Source organism: Notothenia rossii, assembly GCF_949606895.1.
Source record: "Notothenia rossii genome assembly, chromosome: 6".
In the NCBI taxonomy this organism is placed as follows: domain Eukaryota; kingdom Metazoa; phylum Chordata; class Actinopteri; order Perciformes; family Nototheniidae; genus Notothenia; species Notothenia rossii.
In genome coordinates this window covers 32,777,228-32,796,237 of record NC_136909.1, presented here as the reverse complement: position 1 = coordinate 32,796,237, position 19,010 = coordinate 32,777,228, and the positions used below count along the sequence as shown (strand labels likewise).

Below are 19,010 nucleotides of genomic sequence, written 5' to 3'. Positions count from 1 at the left end.
TAAGAGCAGAGCTCAAAATTGCTCCTTTCCCTCTGAATTCCTGCCCTTATGTCTCGTAAAACATATCAAATCCTGCATTCACTTTTTTTAATTGTAATTTTCAAGCAAGTTTAAGCATAAATGTAGAAAAAAAAAAACCCTGCAAGTTGCTCTTTAAGTTTTCTCCGTCATGTTGTTTCCATAGCAACAACAACTTCCTGTCAAAAGCGTAAACTCGCCTTTAAAATAAAAGCATCTAAATAAAACATGAAGTTAACCTAAATTACATTTAAGACATACAACTGCAACGAAAGTAACAAAAACAATGTAATATCCTTTTCAGTTTCACAGATCACAAATTGGGTTATTTACATAATATGTTTACATGGTTTTGTTGTGCAATAAAACAACCAGAGAAGCGATCTGCAAGGAAACATCGCACACCGTGGTCCCATATCGATGTCATCGTACTATAATACGATGGCTACACGACGGCTTCACGTAGTCATGTTCAGTTAGTGTTCGCTAGGGGATGGCTACTTGGGCTCAAGCCCCGGATGTTTTTCTGAAAAAACCCGAATGTTTCACCTAAATAATTTTTTTTTTTTAAACGTCTCGTGAGTACCGTGCAGTACCGGAGTCCAACAGAGAGGCAGCAGCTGCGGGACAGTAGCCTGCGTACTGCGTAGCCTTTCCAGCCCTGAAGAAGTAGTGATCCTTCGTTAGCGTGTAGAGTCTGCTTTATGCGCTCCGCACGCAGTAACCCCGCTGCGAGGCTCCGGCGAGTTCACAGTACATGAGCATGCCCTCACGAATGGCCCGATGTTGTTACGATCAGAGCCGAATTTGAACATTTCCTTTATCGTGTGTACATCTGGTGTCAATCTCGGGACAGTGTGATGCGGGCTTAATAGAAGATGCTCTGTTGACAATAAGACCAGCAGTGTCTTGTATGCACCAGTAAATACACTGCAACAGTAAATGGACTGCATTCAGCAATGAAAATCTGTTCTGAGCCTTTCCTATTTCCTCTGCTTCTGTATGGGTCTCTGAGCATGCTCAGTGCCCAGGAAAGAGCAGGGAAGGGGGGAGCGGACTCTGTTTCCAAGGAGATGAGAATACAAGGCTTTATACTGCAGCCGCTGTGTTATGCAATTGGGCTGTTACCATGACGACATTCAAGGGGTTAAAGGAAGAAGGCGAAAAGCTCACAATGCTTAAGGGTGACGTGAGCCAAGAAGTGCAGATATGAATTTGCCATGCACAAGGCAGACAGTTTTCGCAGAGTCCAACGATATGCAAAGGCTTTTAAGGCATCGTGATTGCAGCAAAGAGCTTCAGACCAGCAGGTTGACGGTGCATTAAGGATTGGGACTGTAGGAATAGAGGGCCTTTAGAGTCCAGATCTACATTTATGAATCTAGCACAAGATTGTTCAATTTGTTACATTGATGACAAGTGTTCAGTAATATCCTCTCAGATATGTACTTTCTCTTTTGATTGAAATATGATGTAATGTGTCAAGGCTAGTGCCAGTGCATTAACCACAACTGTTTGTATCTGTTTCCCTCACGACTAAAAATAATCAGTATTAGATGATTGGCAATACTTTTTATAATTCATTGTAACTTATTTCAAGCAAAAGTGCAAAAAAAAATATGCGTTTGAAATTTGACCAATGTTATAACTGTACAGTACATTTTGGGGGTTTTGGACCCTTTGCTAGACAAAACAAGACATTTGAAGACATTAACTCTCTCTTTACTATAAATCAATATACTAAACCATTCAGAGTACATTTGGTTTGGGCACAGAGATCAATTTAGTTTAGTCTTTCTTAGAACTGATATAATTGTTTTGAGAGGTTGTGCGGGCTACACTGACGAATGCCTGCAGGAGTTCACACAATTTGGCCTTGGTTGTTTGTAGATAAAAAGGATGGCCTTGCCTTCTGGAAAATGTACATTTTGATAAGATCCTGTTTAATACAAGTGACGCAAAGAAACTTTTGGTGATGGACATCAAAAAATGTGTGATATATTTTATTAAAAAATGAATCATTAACCAAAATAAAGTAATAGCTAGGTGTCTTTTCATACAGCAAATTGAGTTTGAGTGAATCTTTCAAATGTTGGACTTGCGAACACATGCGATACATTTTGCTGCAAATTACTGACAAATGGCAAAAGTGTGCAAGGAAATGCAGCAATGGGACCAACTGGTTAAGCAAACAAACATTTTAGGAGCAAGGATATACATTAATGTGTTAGACCTCATATACGCCCAGTGCAATTTATTGACTTACACTGAATGTCAACAGAAATTTCATCATAACATTATAATACAACTAACAAATTAATCACACATTACAGACAAAGCCTTACATTTAATACACAAAACCACTAAGAAAATCCCCAAATCAATCTGTTCCGAAACTAATTGTAAGTTTGTAGCCTTGACACTAACAAAAGGTCCAGAGAGGACTGCAACAACTATTAATGTATTATGCAAATTCTTCACAACCTTGAAGAAAAATCCACCACATCTCTGCTGATTCCCCATTAAAAAGCATTTGTTGAGATCCATGGTACAAAATGCAAAACATTTGTTTTACATGCAAATGTGTTGTACATATTTCCTGCACTTTAACATTGCACAATTTTAGGAGCAGCGATGTAATCCTTCAGCTCTGTACTGCTTACAAAGCTTCACTGTACTTTAAAACCCATACTGTGTGTCATCTGTGCTGATTTCCATGCAACTTCAATTTCTGCAAGCGTACTCTGATGTAAAAACAGATAACATCAAAGCTGTCTGACCACTTCTGCAAATTTGACTTTGCATCAAATAACCTTCATTTCCTCCCCCCCAGACCACAACACAGAAATCAATTTGTAATACTGTACCCCAAGCAAGACAAGTTTGTGCTCATTTGAGTCAGACAATTTCCTACAAAATATGTTGATGCAACAGCAGAGTAACAAACTGTGTCTGCCAGGCCCTGATGATGAACGAGGATCTCAGCTTCAATGTGTGGAATGTTTTACACGCTGTTGAACCAGAAGTCACTGTGCTCGTCTTGGCAGGCGTAATCAACCAAATCTCTTTCTGAATCGCACAACAAGATCTCAGAGTGTCAAGGCTCTCATTCTCTCCCCTCCTCTCCCATTGGCTATTGAGTGGTGGTACTGATGTCAGACGCAGAGGGGTTGCCATGGAGACGGCCGCAGTGGCATTTCAAGAGGACGGCTCATGGTGTAATGAAGCAGAGCATCAGCAACAGCAAGAATCAAGCGGGTCAAGGAGTTGAGATCCAGGAGGGGGAAAAAAGTGTTTAAGTTAAATATGATTAAATATTTACTAGAAATATATTAAGTACATAGGAAATGCACAATATTTGTTTTACATTTTTTATTTTTGTGCTAAAAAGGTATACTGTTAAAGGTGGGGTAGGTAATTTTGGAGAAACCAGCTCGAGTGCGCAAGAATTTGAAAATACACAGCCAGAAGAAATCTGCCACTTCCTTACAGAGCCCCTCCTCCAACACACACAAACGCGCACATGACCAATGAGGGCACGAGATAAGTTTGTGCACAGAAGGAAGGCTGACAGGCAGGTAGGCCATCCAGTTATTTTAGCCGGGCCGCCTAACATGATTGGTCGTGCTTTTTACAGTACTACGGCTTCCACAGATGACATTTTTTTATGGATCTTTTGTCAAAGCACTTAAGATATTCATTGCTATCGGGATGTTAAGAGCATTCCATGGAATATAACAAAAAGCGTATCTCGAGCCGGTTTCTCAAACTTACCTACCCAACCTTTAACAACTATGTATAAAATGCAACAAAAACAAAGAATGAATACCCTTAAAATGTCACGGTGACCTTTTACTGGACATTTGAATTCATGGCATAACACAGCTGGTTTTCTCCGTTTTATCATTTCAAATTGTAAATATTCGGATTTTGGAATGTTGGTTGGCCAAAACAAGTTATCTGAACATGTCCCATTGGGCTTTGGGCAAACTGCGATAGGCGTTTACATGAATTTCTGAGCAAAGAAATCAAGATTTCTAGGAAGAAGCAATGAGATGCCATCCCATTGTTAAATATCTTACAAATTGCCATACACTTGAATTTCCCCTTGGGGATAAATAAGGTATCTGGTTTTGCTAAACTGACCAAACATGACCAACTACAACCAGCGCTTATATATAAAACAGGAGCCACTTGAACAGAATTCCCCCATGATCTAACTGTTTATGTGGGTGTGTTGAAAAAGCAGAGCATTCTAAGCTTCTGAACAACATCACAGAAGGTGATACAGTATGTGAAGCTTGTGTAAGCACAAACTGAAGCTGGTGTGAAGAGGCTCTGTACACCGTCAATCTGCAGCCCTCATCCACTGGAAAGCCCTGACAAGCAACAGCCTCACACTCGACAAGAGGCTATTGAAAACAGAAATAGGTCTTCTCTAAAAAACGACACGCCTCACAGTCGAACACTCTCTTACACAACCAGATTTTGTTCATATTGGGAGTCAAGTCTTGTGTTTATTTAGTATGTGGTGTACTGTGTACTAAGCGGGTAACGGTCATTAATGAAAAAAGAACACCCAACAGGGTGATCGTGGAGCCTGACGCGCAGCGGAGGGATCTTGATTACCCCTTACCTAAACAATCAACATAATTAATCAAAAAGCTTGGTGGAACACCTTTTGGGGAATTTGACTAAGATACTCAGCATTTTTTGACAAAACCGTGTCCCAATAGGAAGTTATAACATAACGAGTTTTCAGATCTGTAGCGCTTAACGTCCTATCTTCAGAAGCATAATTACCAAAGCTTGGTTAATCAATTGTCACAGTTTTTTAACTTTCTTAACGCCTCACTAACTTTTCATGTGCCTCATACTGCCTATCCAATGCATTCCAGGGGAGCCTTTAATAACGTGCGATTAAAAAGGCATGATGAAGAACAACTTCTTGATTTAAGGTCACTTTGGATGCAAAGTAAACCATGGTATGTCTACAAAATAGAGGTATATCTGTTTCAATAGTATTTGTTTCAATAGTATGACAATGCATGTTTTAATGGGTAATCTGTAAATTGAAAGAACCTTCCACAAACGCAAAAACAGATTTGTGTACTCAACAAAAATTAAAAATATTTTGCAAATGTAAAATGGATCTCTATTCTACGTTTGTGGATTTGCATTTTACACACAAATAGAGTTTTTGACAAAAACGTTCTGCAGGTCCAAACGAAAATATACTTTTGTCACCCAGCCATTTTCGGATAGCACACGATGGCCTGCTGATAACGTGGTTTCCGAATTTCAAAATAAAAGCTTGCATTCTGGTTACTAGCAACCTGAATGTAAAAAGTAGGTTGTCAAAGTCACAATGTACTTTTCATCTTATTAATTGTGTGTCCTTACCAATGTTACCTAGCAACCGCCAAATTCGAGTAGAATCCTGCGGTAGCTCCAACTAGTCACCATCATAAACCATCCACTTAACATGACTTTGATCTCTGCTGGAGGAGCAGATGTGGAGTCTAACACATCACCCACTCAATACCAAAAACATAGAAACACCAAAGTAAAAAACTGGAAGACATGAGTGAACAATAGGCTCAACTGTTTATACAGCAGTTGCATATTGTGAAATGTTTAGTCATGGTTGGCCAGGGTAACAATTTAAAAGGTAATTTAAGTCATTACTCAAATGTAGTTTCTTCCTTGGAAACTCAAAGTAAATCTGATCACAATTATTGTTTAAATTAAATGGCTTTTGCATATTGTGTCTCAACAACGACGTGACAAGCAAGGAAGGCTTTTAAGAACACAACAAATAAATGGACATAAGGTTATTGTAACTCATATGGTATCATTGAGAGTCAAATATACTTACTTCCTTGAAACCTATGTCTAGCCTGACGAAACTGTCCGTGCCTGTTTTTGTATGCTTGAAAATAAGGAGCCATCTTATTCATACTCAGTATTCATTGTGTTTTTGGGGTGTTTCCTGTAGTCTGTTGAGATCCTCATTCCTAATATACCAAATTGCTGTTTATTTGGAAAGAATACAGACTAAAGCCATTTTTTTTCTTCAATATTTTGTGTTATCTGTACCAAAATGGACCAAAAGGAGTTTTGCTCAAGACAGCATCAAGTATTGTAGTGATGACACATTTTTGTCTCATCACATATTTACTTGCAATAATAGGCACTGATGGTCTAAATGGGTGATCACAGTTGCCCCCCCCCCCCCCCCCCCCACACAGTTACAGTTTTGCTGACAGATTATCTCTTTGAGGCAAAGTACAGAAACACCGAAGTTATGACAACCACACAAGTTACCACTTTTAACTAATCAACGTTGATTGTTGGCTCAAAAGGATGATGAAGGCCAATTTTTACCTAAAACAAACACAGCTCTTTTCTTTGTGAGCAGAGTTTTGATAGGGCATTGCAAATTCTAACGATGCATCTACCATATTATGTTATGAAGTTTAGTAGAAACAGTTCATTCTTGATTTGTGACGCTCCAGGTGGTCTTGTTTTATTTTTTCCCCCAAGGACATTATGTACTGGTTTTATCTAACGTTATTGTAACCTCCCCTATGGCTGAAATACACTTTAACAAGGCAACCAGGAAAAAACTAACAAACAGCTGGTCCAATGGTATGCGTTTCCATACGTTTTTTTGTTGTTGTTGCTTTATTTCGTTTTTAATACTTTGGCAAGTGCAAAGATAACCATGGAGCTAAATTATGTCTTAGAAATATAGATTTCCTTCCTGCTAAATGTCAAAAAGCTCAAAGATATTAAGAAAAGTCGGAATCAATATTGATTTTTTTTTAATTAAAGTAAATTCAGATTGAACATAGTAAAGAAAATGTAAATAATAGTGTCCGTCCAAAATAAAAACATTACTTATAGTGAACACCACCCTTGAATGATGGGATAGTAGACTAAAAGCTTTAGGAATCTAAACTATAACATATAATAAGTACCCTGTATCAAGATTTATGCAAAACAAGTGACATTTGAGATTTTTAGAGAGGTTTAGCAAAGAAAAAAACACCTTTGGGGTCGTTTGGGTGGATTTGGGTGGATTTGCCGTTTCTCTGGAACCCGTTGGTCGATTTTGGTGATTGACATCTCTTTTGAACCGTTAGAGCCAATATAATTGAAGGGGAAGTTCCACATAAACGTTACCATTGAGGAGTGAGTGTGACGTGCACGCAGTCGAAAGCTATGTTACGCTCTGAAAACTGAAACCTAGGCTCAAACTAGTAAATATGAAGATGGATTGTATCAGTAATAATTTCAAAGTGACAGGACACATTGGATTAACCATTGGATTAACCTTCAGCAGCGTTTTTATCGTTTTGATGCCATTGAACACAACTTTTGATCAGAACAACAACTAAGGTAAGAATATCTCCGTGTTTCCTCCGTGAAGCTACGTGTTGTGATGTCTGTGTTTGCTTCCCCTGTCGCGAGTTCTGATCGCTCAGTGATATATGTCTGGAATCTGTGGAGTCTCAGCTTGCCAATCGATATCTTTTTAGTGCAGATCCGATAAGTAATAAGGGTATTTTACCTTGAGTTCTGTGCTGACTGCTTTAGCATTTTTTCGCTCAGGGCTAATTCAGAGCCTTTGTTATTACCCTCATGTTTCGTTTTGCTAAAAATGGTTAATATTGTCTGATAGCTGAGTTTCTTCCCATTAAGTGGTTATGACACATTCATAGTTTATTAAATGTTAAGAAGCCCTCAGACCAGTGCATGACATTAAGGATTTTGGGAGATGGCCCTGTGGGCCATCTAAGCTAATTTACAGATGGCCCTGAGCCCAATAGAGATTGCCCTGAAAAATGCGCGCGGACGAAATGGCACGAAGGGTTTGGGGGGCCTCCCCCTAGAAAATTTAGATTTTTGAAGGTCTTAGATGCTGTCCGGTGCATTCTCTAGACTGAATTATTAGATGAACCACCACAATAGTATATTGCACAATTTAAATTGTATTCTTCATTTCACTTGTTTGTTTGTTTGTTCTTGTTTGTGTTAGCTCGCTTGCATGCCCTGCATAGCTATAAGAAAATACTTAAAGAGCATCTTGCAGGTTTTAATTTTTCTACATTTATGCTTAAACTTGCTTGAAAATTACAATTAAAAAAGTGAATGCAGGATTTGATATGTTTTACGAGACATAAGGGCAGGAATTCAGAGGAAAGGAGCAATTTTGAGCTCTGCTCTTAAAAACGGCTTTTTTTTAAGGTCATACGTCAAACGCGTCATATTACATCACACAGGGGACACATCTCCGCTCTCTGACCGCGGGTATAGTAAAGTTGCGTTGAGTAGAGCGGTTGTGTTTTAAGGAGCTGGTATTTTCCGGTAGTTTTACATTGTATTTCACCATTTGTAATCATGGTGCAGTATTGTGTTTGTGCAGGTTGCAAAAATACCAGCCTGTCAGGACATCGAGTCCACAGTAAAAAGGACCGGAGCTAGCGTTCGTTCCTGGGTGCGTTGTGCATCCACCTCCCTGCAGCACATACTCTCCACAGCTTTATCAGGAAACCGTATTACTTCTCTCTCTCCCCCCCCTTCGCTGCTCTCTCTCTCTCCCCTCCGGTACACGGCACCGTAAGACATTGCATTAGGTAACGCTGTGGTGGCTGTACTGCTCCAGCCGTCTCCTTTGTGTTTGTTTGTTTCCCCCTGCCTGTGTTGTTTGTGTGGGCGTGGTGGCTGTCACTCCTGGCTGCCGGCTCAACCTCCAGCTAACATTCTGTAGCTAACGCCGGTCACTCACCAAGATAGCTGCCCAGTTCTCCACTGGTTCTCCTCACACCACAGCTCAATTTCTCTCCGATGGCCGTTATTTCTTCTAATCCTTGGCTGCTCCTGGTCTCTTGGACGCCTAGCAGGCTCATAATTATAAGGTTGTGGTCCGTCATATGCATTCGAATATTCATGTTCAACTTCTTCTGTGTCGAAACTAGCATTGGGATCCATGTTTATTAATACGTTACACCGGCCGCTCTCCCACTTGTGTCCCCCGTGTTACGTCACACGCGGGAGCTCACGTGCCGAGGCTTTTTTATGCGGAAGTGAACATTTCTTACAAAAACGACGCCAGATGTCACTGTAGTGTATTTTTTTGTATATTTTTTTGAAAATCTAGTGTCTTCATCATTTTCCTAAACATTTATTCACAGGTGTCTTTAACCTGGAAGTTGCTCTTTAAGTTGTTGGTGAAGACACTTTCCATCTGATGAAGGCAAATGCCTTCCCAGATGTAAAAAAGTAGAAAACATAACATTCAGTTATAACTGCCAAAACAAACATTATTTACACTATTATGGCCCCTGTTAAAAATGTTTGTAATGTTATCTACTGTAAGTTGATCGAACGAATGCCTCCTCATCCGGAAGCTGACCGAGCAGACTCCGAGCAGCAGTCGAGAGGAGCCGAGCGCATCCGAGTAGCACACAAAATGGCGACGTCAGAGTTCCCGTTCGCCGGCAAATCTAAATCTCTCCGGTCAAAATAATTTCCCTTTAGCGCAATACCGCTTCAGTTGCGCCACTTATGTGACAGACAAGAAGAGTATGTTACAGAAAAGAATAGTCAATTCAATTCTAATAAACACTTAATGTGGAGAAAGAGATGTGCTGTATGGGTTGATTGTGCGTTGGTAATGCCTCGGGGTTCCGGTGGGCATGTAAACAAATGCATAATGCTGCGCTATACTTTGTGGCCTCACCCGGTTGCATAGCGACACTTATTGTTTAGGTGTCTTTTAATAAGCAGGTAGTCATATCATTAGCTAGAACTAGCTGGATCTGATCGATATGGACATAAACGGGAGTGAAGTCTAATCTGAAGGGAGAGAGAGATCAGCTGCTGCTGACGAGTCGACACGCAGCTCTGCATGATCACATGCAGCGGTGAGCGGACAAAACGCACACTTCAGGTTAGAATATCACACGTAGCTATTTTAATTACGTCTCAAACTACCTAAACTAGTTATAGATATGTTTAGTTTTACTGTCGGGTCACTCATTACTGGATCCGCGAGCTGCATAATACTGGCATAATAGATTGCCCGATCGGGCAACCAGTAGGTGAGGCTTCATTTCCCGAGCTAAATACTAGATGGCCCCGGGCCATCGGGCAGTCCTTAATGTCGAGCCCTGCCTCAGACGCTGTTTCTTGTTACGTCATGCCCCCGGCTTACAGCTTCACACAAAAATCTAAATTATTCCAACACAGGGGCTTTAGTGGCTAACTGTATTGTTTATGGTCTGCTTGCGTTGAGCTACATGTACCATTGATTTTTTTATCGGGTAACACACTGAGAAACCTGAATGAGCGCTTTTGGTGGGTCTGTTCCATTAGGCCAGGGGTGGGGAACCTCCGGCCTCCGGGCCGTATACGGACCGCGAGACTATTTGGTACGGCCCTCGAGGTAATTTATAAACACACGCAAATAAAAAGAATTAAAGAAATCTAGACCGCAAAAGAATTAAACAAGCGAGTGCCTGTTTTTCCTGGCCAAAGTCAGGGTCCTTGAACACAAAAGGGAGTGATTTGTAAAATATCCATAAAGAAAAAGAAAACCTGCTTACTGTTCTGTTTCATATGGATATTGAGAGATGTATCCATAGAGCTCTTAATTTTGCTCTCAAAGTGCACCAGATTGATGCTTTTAACTTCAATACTTGCATGCCCCCGGACCCCCCTAGAGGAGGTTTGGTCCCCCCCTCTTAAATCATGTTCACATGACACACAAGATTAAGAGGTTGCTTTTTCTTTGCACAGCACGAAAGAAAGGCGAAATGAAAGGGCTGTGATTTTAGTATTTTTAAGCAGAGGTTGAGTTCAATAATTTGTACGGCCCTCGCAGGATGTTGTAAAATTTGAAATGGCCCTTGAGAGGAAAAAGGTTCCCCACCTCTGCATTAGGCGAACAGAAAGATACTGCTGTAGCTCTACTAGTGTAGGCTGACTAGATAATAAAACAAACACCGCTCTTCTCAGCACAAGAAAGAAAGAACTACACTGCTATTGTTTGACACAATGACAACATATTATGTAATACAGTACAGTGTGCATATTTGAGGTCAACTACATTACCACAGGCTAAAGAAACACCAAGTATTTTTTAAAAGACGAGAGTAGAATTTGACTTAAATAAAATCTGTAATGCCATTCAAATTAAATTAACTGTTGTATTATTTACACAATGACTTTTACACCAATGGAGCACAATCTAAAAAGAAAGTGTCCATAAATGTAGTTTTGATGAGTTTTTCCTCCACTAAACCCCTGGTACAATATCATTTAGGCAGGAAATATTGATTTTAGATTAGGTCTTGCCTATTAATTTGTAACCAGCCATCAGCATCAGATACTGGAACAGATGTACAAGAAAAAAAACCTGGTACATTTTAAGCAAATATTACGAATTAATTCAAAACACAATGTGCATCAAAATCTGAGAGAACATGTGGAAATTACAATAGCGGATTATTGAACTATGAATTGGAAACTCACCAGAAAGTCAATTGAAATCGCTGTAAATGTAAACATACTGTGGTTGAGACGAAATCAACATTGTACAATGATTATTATATAATGGACAGAAATAGCATCTAGTAGCTTCAGAATTTGTATAAATTCTGTATTGATTACGAATGATAACCTGTTCATTCCTAAGTAAGTTACTACAAGAGCTAGTTTGGGGGATAGACAAAACCATCCTAAAGCATTAAACAAAGTGTAAAGCTATCAGGTCAATCTTCAGATGTCCCGGCTACCATATTAATCACTTGCAAAGGTCATTCAGATTGAGGGGTATCAAAGTATAAAGTGGCTTTCCCCAATCACCAAAAAATCTTCTTCTATAAAGTGAGGTAAAATGACAATTTATGCTTCTTTTTTTTCTAACAGCTTTTCCCCATTTATTGATGTCCTTGTATTCATTCTTAGTTTTTTATTTGTTTCACTCTCAGTGTCATAACCATTGCTCAGGGTTTATTGACCAATATCCCCCTCAAATAAGCCCAGTGGGTTTCCTGCCTCTTTCTGCAATGTTTATAGCCTAGTCTGTTTTGATTGTTATTCTTTAATTGTGAAAAATCATTTAAGAATATTTTGGCAGATAGCAGTGTCAGAGTAGTACTAGTACATATTCTGTATTGATTACAACTGAAACCTGTAGGCTACTCAGTGGTTTTGTAATAAAATGGCTGTTTTGAGAGAGAGAAACCACCATAAAGTCAATTCAAGTGACTGTAAATTTAAATTGGAGTTGGATGCCTGTTGTTATATGTTATTGACATAAGACCAAACGTGTACATTTTATAAACTGCACGTAGAGGATGCAAGACATCCAGGTAAACGCGATGGCATTTCATGGAGAAATATCTATAATTCGTTTTTAACCAACGCCAACAATATATAATTCCACGTTTACCAAAGTTGCATTGACTTCTAGTCAATCATCATACCACTGACAAAAAGTCAAGCCAATTCAGCCGTGAATTAACCTGTTTTCTCTCCCAGACAGATGCTGCCTTTATAAAAACTAACATCGGTTTCAAACTGTTGCCTGCTAGCTCAAACAATATTAAAGCTAGTTAAATGTCATGTTTTTAACGTAAAATATGTAAGTTAGCAAAGGTTCAGTCGGGCTAAAAAAGAAACGTCCATAAACTACACAATGTAAAAAATAAAAGAGCAAACAAAGCTAGGAAGGTACACAGAGAAACACTCACCAGACCATCCCGTAGGCTCCCTCTCCGATGTAGGAGAGGTTGGTGTACCGAGGCCCGACGTCGAAGGCCTGTCCGCGGACTAGCTCCGTCCCCGACCCGGGGCTGGGGCCAGCAGGGGCAGACACCGCAGCTGTCGCCATTATGAGCCTTCTTGTTTCTGAACACGGCTATCAAATACCAAAAACTGGAACTAAGACTAGAAAACAGTTATATGAGTGTTATATCCTTCGTCGCTGTGAACACGTTAGAGGCCTTCACTTTGAGTGTTTTCTTCTTCCCGTCAGAGTGCGTTCAGAGCGGCCACACCATTGCTGTGCAGGAGCGAGCGAGTAACGGAGAAGTGGCTGTTGCTGCAGGAAATAACGGAGGCGGTCATGTGATCCGCTGTTTTCTTTTTTTGATTTCCCTCTTTACTTTTTGGATGGCCAGTGAAGCCTCCAGGTACTGCTTCCACTCAGCAGGACAAGCTATACAGTAAGGTTGATCTTGATGTAAACGCACTATCCAGTTCCTTCAGCCTACTTAAAGGAGAACTTTAGGAGTCTATTTTGATGGTTGATATTTCTACGATCCAAAATATTAGTAAGCCTGGGCTACACATGAACAACTCTTCACCTATACAAAATCCAGAGATTATGTTTTTTATTAATATTAGGATATTGCTAACAAATTACATGGCATGGAAATAAAAACCAACCATTCTTATTGGACCTTTGAAAACAGTAAAGGGCTATGTAAAAATCAGGGGATCTAGATGGGGCAATCAAAACAAAATTCCAAAATGAGATTGATCAATGCAGGACCCTAAAAATGTATAATAGGGCGCAGAACACCGAGAAAAAACTATTACTGCTCTGAAATGTAAAATACCTGCTTTTAATATAGCCTACTTCAGAGTATGTTAGTAGTATTAGCAAAAAGTACTTCAACAGTATTAATGTACAGTTAAATGCTTACTTACATACACTATGTACAGTGTAAGGAAAACATTTGGGTCAACAGCTTCCTCAGACAATCCAACATAAATATATAAAAGACATAAAACTAATTTAAAATAAACCAATAAAAGTAGTTTAGGAAAAGCTTAGGAATAAAGCAGTATTATGGCCTGTGGGACAAAACTGTCCCTGAGCCTGGTGGTCTTTGTCCCGATGCTGTGGTACCGCTTGTCAGACGGCAGCCGCTGGGTGTAGAGGTCCTCCATGGATGGCAGCTCCGTCCTGGTGATGTGCTGTGCAGTTTTCACCAGCCTCTGTAGAGTCTTATGGTTGAGGGCGGTGCAGCTGCCATACCAGGCCGTGATGCAGCCAGTCAGGATCCTCTCTATGGTGCACCTTTAGAAGGTCAGGATGCTCTCTATGGTGCACCTGTAGAAGGTCAGGATCCTCTCTATGGTGCACCTGTAGAAGGTCAGGATCCTCTCTATGGAGCACCTGTAGAAGGTCAGGATGCTCTCTATGGTGCACCTGTAGAAGGTCAGGATCCTCTCTATGGTGCACCTGTAGAAGGTCAGGATGCTCTCTATGGTGCACCTGTAGAAGGTCAGGATCCTCTCTATGGAGCACCTGTAGAAGGTCAGGATCCTCTCTATGGTGCACCTGTAGAAGGTCAGGATCCTCTCTATGGAGCACCTGTAGAAGGTCAGGATGCTCTCTATGGTGCACCTGTAGAAGTTGCAGAGTATCCTGGAGTCCATGTTGAACCTCCTCAGCCTGCGGAGGAAGAAGAGTCGCTGTCGAGCTCTTTTGGTGATGGTGTTAGTGTGATGAGTCCATGTCAGGTCCTCAGTGATGTGGACCCCAAGTAACCTGAAGCTGCTGACTCTCTCCACTGTAGTCCCATTGATGGCGATAAGGGCGGGTCCCTCTCCCTGCTGCTTCCTGTAGTCCACAATCAGCTTCATGGTTTTGCTGATGTTGAGATGGAGGTTGTTATCCTGGCACCAAGATATCAGAGTTCTGACCTCCTCTCTGTACGCCGTCTCGTCGCCCTCGATAATCAGGCAGATTGCAGTCGTGTCGTCCGCAAACTTGATGATGGTGTTGGAGCTGTGTGTGGCCACGCAGTCGTGTGTGTACAGGGAGTAGAGGAGTTAACTCCAGTTAGTATTTCCTTTTTACATATAAAAAACACATGATATGATCAACTACTGTAATACAAATGTACCCAATATCTTCTGAAGTCTCTAAAAAAGCTCCACACTGAGAAACTACAACACTAAAATGATATGACACATATTTGTTGGCAATAAAAATATAATATAATATTCTAGAATAATAAAATATTCGAATATAGGCCATTGTGCTTAACTAGTAATTGTACTTTCGCCACTTAACAGTAGTACATTAAGCTGATAATTTATTAATTTACTTTATATTACTCTGCAATGGGCCAGAGAGCAGAATGAGAACCTTTTCTTATTATACTTTAAGTACATTTTAATTTAAATACTTTTGTAGTTTTACATAATTACATTTTGAATTCAGGACTTTTACTTGTAATGTAGTTTTTAGGATATTATTTAAGTGACACTGAGATGTATAGAAATAGAAAAAGGTATACAACATTGTGCAAAGAAATCAGGCAACTCTTATTTTGTTTATTAATTGATACTGTATTGTTTTGTTTTCCAAATATTCTTGTGTATTGTTTGGTGGAAGTTAAAATGTCAGTCCAGTTATACAGTATGTGTAGTCCTTCTCTTTTGTGTCTGTGTGAGACATGTTATTGTGTTTTTTTAGTGCTTAGAGATGTGCTCCATTGTATCTTTTGAGATTGCTTACCTTTATCCCTGTCTTTTTTAAGAAAGTTACTTATTTTCTCTTGAGTTTGTTTTGTAAATTGGGTGAGCCCTCTTTGTTTTAATTCAATTTCATTAACACATTATCTATTGGTTTGCAAATCAGTTTCCTCTTTTTATTTTCCTCCCGGTTATTTGATCTGTTACCCTTTTACTCCTAGGTTATAAAGGAGCGTAACAAATATGACCTCTATTGTGTTGAGTGACTCCTCTCAGACTGGTTCTAAATTAGATGCCAAGCTGCGGTTAGCTCGGGAGCGAGGGTTTCAGGTCCAGGGAGCTGGAAATTCAAAAGTTGGAGGCAGACACAGTTATCCAAATGTGTCAGCTAGAGCTGCAGACAAGTTTAGATGTTACCTCTTCTGGTACACAACCGTTGTGACGTTCTGCTGCTGCCGCTTTGATGTGAGTATTAACATTCTGCTGGTTCCAATCTTTCGCAAGATTGAAGTTGAGTCCTACTTTAGTGTGTTTGTTGTTGCTTGCTTTGATGGCTGGAAGATGTGTGGGCCATACTTTAACAGTGGAAGTTAGTCTGGAAGGCTCAGATGGATTGCTCTTCTCTTCCTGTTTAAGATACTCGTGTGTATGACAAGGTTTAAGGTGCTATCCTAAAGGCATATGGGTTAGGGCCTGAGGTCTACGACAGTGTTTCTTTCATGGGCTCTAGAAAGCACCTGGCTAGACCTTTGTCGACTTTGCAATGGAGAAAAGAAACCTTCTAAAGAAAAAGGTGTAAGGATATTAAAGAATAAGACATGGCTGCAGTGTGTGAGCTAGAGGAATTTAAAAACTGTCGGCCCAAACATACTGTTTAGCAGAATGTCACCAACGTGCAGCAGGCTGCCACGATGGGTTTATGCTAACCAGGGCCGCCCCTGGCCAACTTGTGGCCCCATGCAGAGTTATATAATGAGGCCCTCTGTGTCTCGAGTGTCAACGGGGGCGGTTGCTAGTGGAGCCTCGCAGCAGCAAAACTGTGGCGCGTGTACACTGTAGGTGCGCCGCATTTGCGCTTCCCTCAGCAAAATGAAGCACCCTCCGCAAGCTGAGGCCCCCTCCGCGAGGTGAGGCCCAACGCAGTCTGTGTGATCGGCCTGTAGGGAGGGGCGGCCCTGATGCTAACGCACAGTAGTGTTTTTGCTCATCATCTTTCATACCAGAAAGAAGTGATGTTACGTATTGTACCGAGGCTTCGGAGCATGTGTCGAGTAATCCCGGAAGTTTTTTGTGAAGCTTGTATCGAGGTTTGTGTCGTTTTGGGCCAGTGATGTCACCGATGACAAACGAAGCCTCGCTGCCCCTCAATACCACGTGACTGCTTCAGAAAGTGCTTTAGATCGGTTGAACCACAATGCTGACAATAAAACAAAACTTTACATGTTTGCTAACCGTCAAGCCCTCGAGACATGTATGTGTCAGTTTTGAGATTTCGTCAAATTTCGTTGCTATGGTAAAAAAATGGTCGCCGTGAAACACGGTTTTCTCATAAATCCAGTTAACATGCTCCAAACGGCCCAAAACTTCACAGATTTGATAAAGATGCAGCCCTCAACACATCTAAGCATATTATGGGGTGTCATCAAATGCGGTTGCCATGGCGACAGATCACCCGCCATCAAACGCAATGTTTGTGTTACTGCTGTAATTCAAAGACATTGTCCGATCGGCCTGAAACTTCCCACGTTTGCCAACGGCCGAGTCCTCGAGACATCTGCCTGACATCGACGTGCGGACAACAGCCTGCGGAGCGTCGAAGACCCGCTCAACGCTGCTTGCAGCTTTAATTTTAACTGATATTATACATATGTATTATACTCAGTGCTTGAATTGGAATAAAAAAGGTGCCAGTACTCTAAATCAGCAACAAGTATTTGGCACAAAGTCATAGTATATCCTATAATGCTGGTGGGTTTGTCTCTTTACTGTATATTTTAGAAAGGCTCACTGTACTTAAACAAAATGACTCAGGGTGCATCTGAGATTAGAGGGGGTGCAGTGGTAAAGTGCTATTTTTATAAGTGGGGAGTGGACCTGACACCCTCTAATCTAGGGGGGTCCGGGGGCATGCTCCCCCGGGAACATTTTTTTTAAAATATTGAAGTTAGATGCATCAATCTGGTGCACTTTGAGAGCAAAATGAAGAGATATATGGATACCTCTCAACATCCATAATGAAACAACTGTAAACAGATTTACTTTTTCTTTATGGATATAAAAGAAAGTAAAGCTTGACTCCTACTGGCTGGTTAAATGACTCCTCGTCCCTGAGGCCACTACCAGTTTTTTGTGCCATTTTGCTGGATTTATTTGTCAATAGCGTTGCTGCACAAAGTGATAGCCCTCTAGTTTAAATCTACTACCCAAAAAGAAACATATGGAGATGGGTTACTATTTAAAACAAATTGCAAATCTATTTGGGAACAGTGGGGCCGAGCCTCAAATTCTATAGGGGGGTCCGGGGGCATGCTCCCCCGGTAAGATTTTTGTTTAAATGTTGGACTTAAATGCATCAATCTGGTGCATTTTGAGGGGGAAATAAAGAGACTACACCCATATGAAACAAAAATGTATACATTTAAATAATCATAAAATCATAAGTACATGGCCATAACCAATAACATACAATATCCAATATGAAAAAACATTGAAACTTGTTTATTTATTTGTTTTTGGTTCATTTATAGTTGTGAGTGTGTCTGGGCTCCTGAATCGGCCTCTCCTGTCTCCCTCCTCTCCCCCCTGCTCCTCTTTGAGGCAACAGCAAAGAGTAGTTTTAGCTCTCAACAAGTTTATCTTACCTTTTTTCACCTACTTAACATTTTGTTTGTATTATTCATGCATATTTTACTAATCACTACCCCCTCAAATGGAAATATGTGTTTACATAAATGGTGACCAAACCGTTTGAGACCCACTGAAATAACTTAAACTAAGTTAACTATCTAAAGACTCAGAGAGTAATTTACCTCACCAGAGCTGTAGTTATCAGCCTCTCAGTCTGACAGCAAAGGACTCTCCCTCCACCTTGTTGTTGAAGCAGCTCCTTATATCCGTTAGCGCAGCTAGCTAGCACCAGATGCTAACAACAATACACGTAAACGGTGCGCGCGCTTTCTCGCTCGCTCGCGCCACACATACACCAACACACACCCTCCCGAGCTTGAATGACACACAGAGACCAATCGAGGGCATTAGTATTGTAGCGATCTGCATTTATTGTTCAAGTGTTCTGTTAACTGTTTGTGTCAGGCTTCTGTGAGGAGAGCAGGTAGGGGCGGGGTTGGGGAGCAGAGGGTTTGGTGTGTGTGTGTCTGGGTGGGCGCGTGGAGGTGAGTGAGAGGTTGGCGCGAGAGGAGAGAGAGTGAGAAAGGACGGATGAGAGCCGTTGGTTGTTAATAAACCTGTTTAACTTGAGAACGCTTCAC

General features: G+C 40.7%; 2 protein-coding genes across 2 annotated transcripts in view; both read right to left on the bottom strand.

Moving 5' to 3' along the window:
• LOC307042541 (mitogen-activated protein kinase 1) overlaps window positions 1-13,175 on the bottom strand; it is a 38,500-nt gene extending 25,325 nt beyond the window's left edge. The window contains exon 1 of the mRNA XM_079686487.1: window positions 12,783-13,175. Coding sequence (XP_079542613.1) covers window positions 12,783-12,922 — 140 coding nt within the window. The 5' untranslated portion in view covers window positions 12,923-13,175. The remainder of the gene's footprint in view (window positions 1-12,782) is intronic.
• Window positions 13,063-18,777, bottom strand: LOC307044564 (uncharacterized protein; the record flags this gene model as incomplete). Its single annotated transcript, XM_079689874.1, has 3 exons — window positions 18,552-18,777; window positions 14,249-14,830; window positions 13,063-13,132 (listed from the first exon to the last, which is right to left on the bottom strand). The coding sequence occupies exons 2-3, from the start codon at window positions 14,683-14,685 to the stop codon at window positions 13,063-13,065; spliced, it is 507 nt and encodes a 168-aa protein (XP_079546000.1). The 5' UTR covers window positions 14,686-14,830; window positions 18,552-18,777.
• Between the last annotated feature and the right edge of the window lie 233 nt (window positions 18,778-19,010).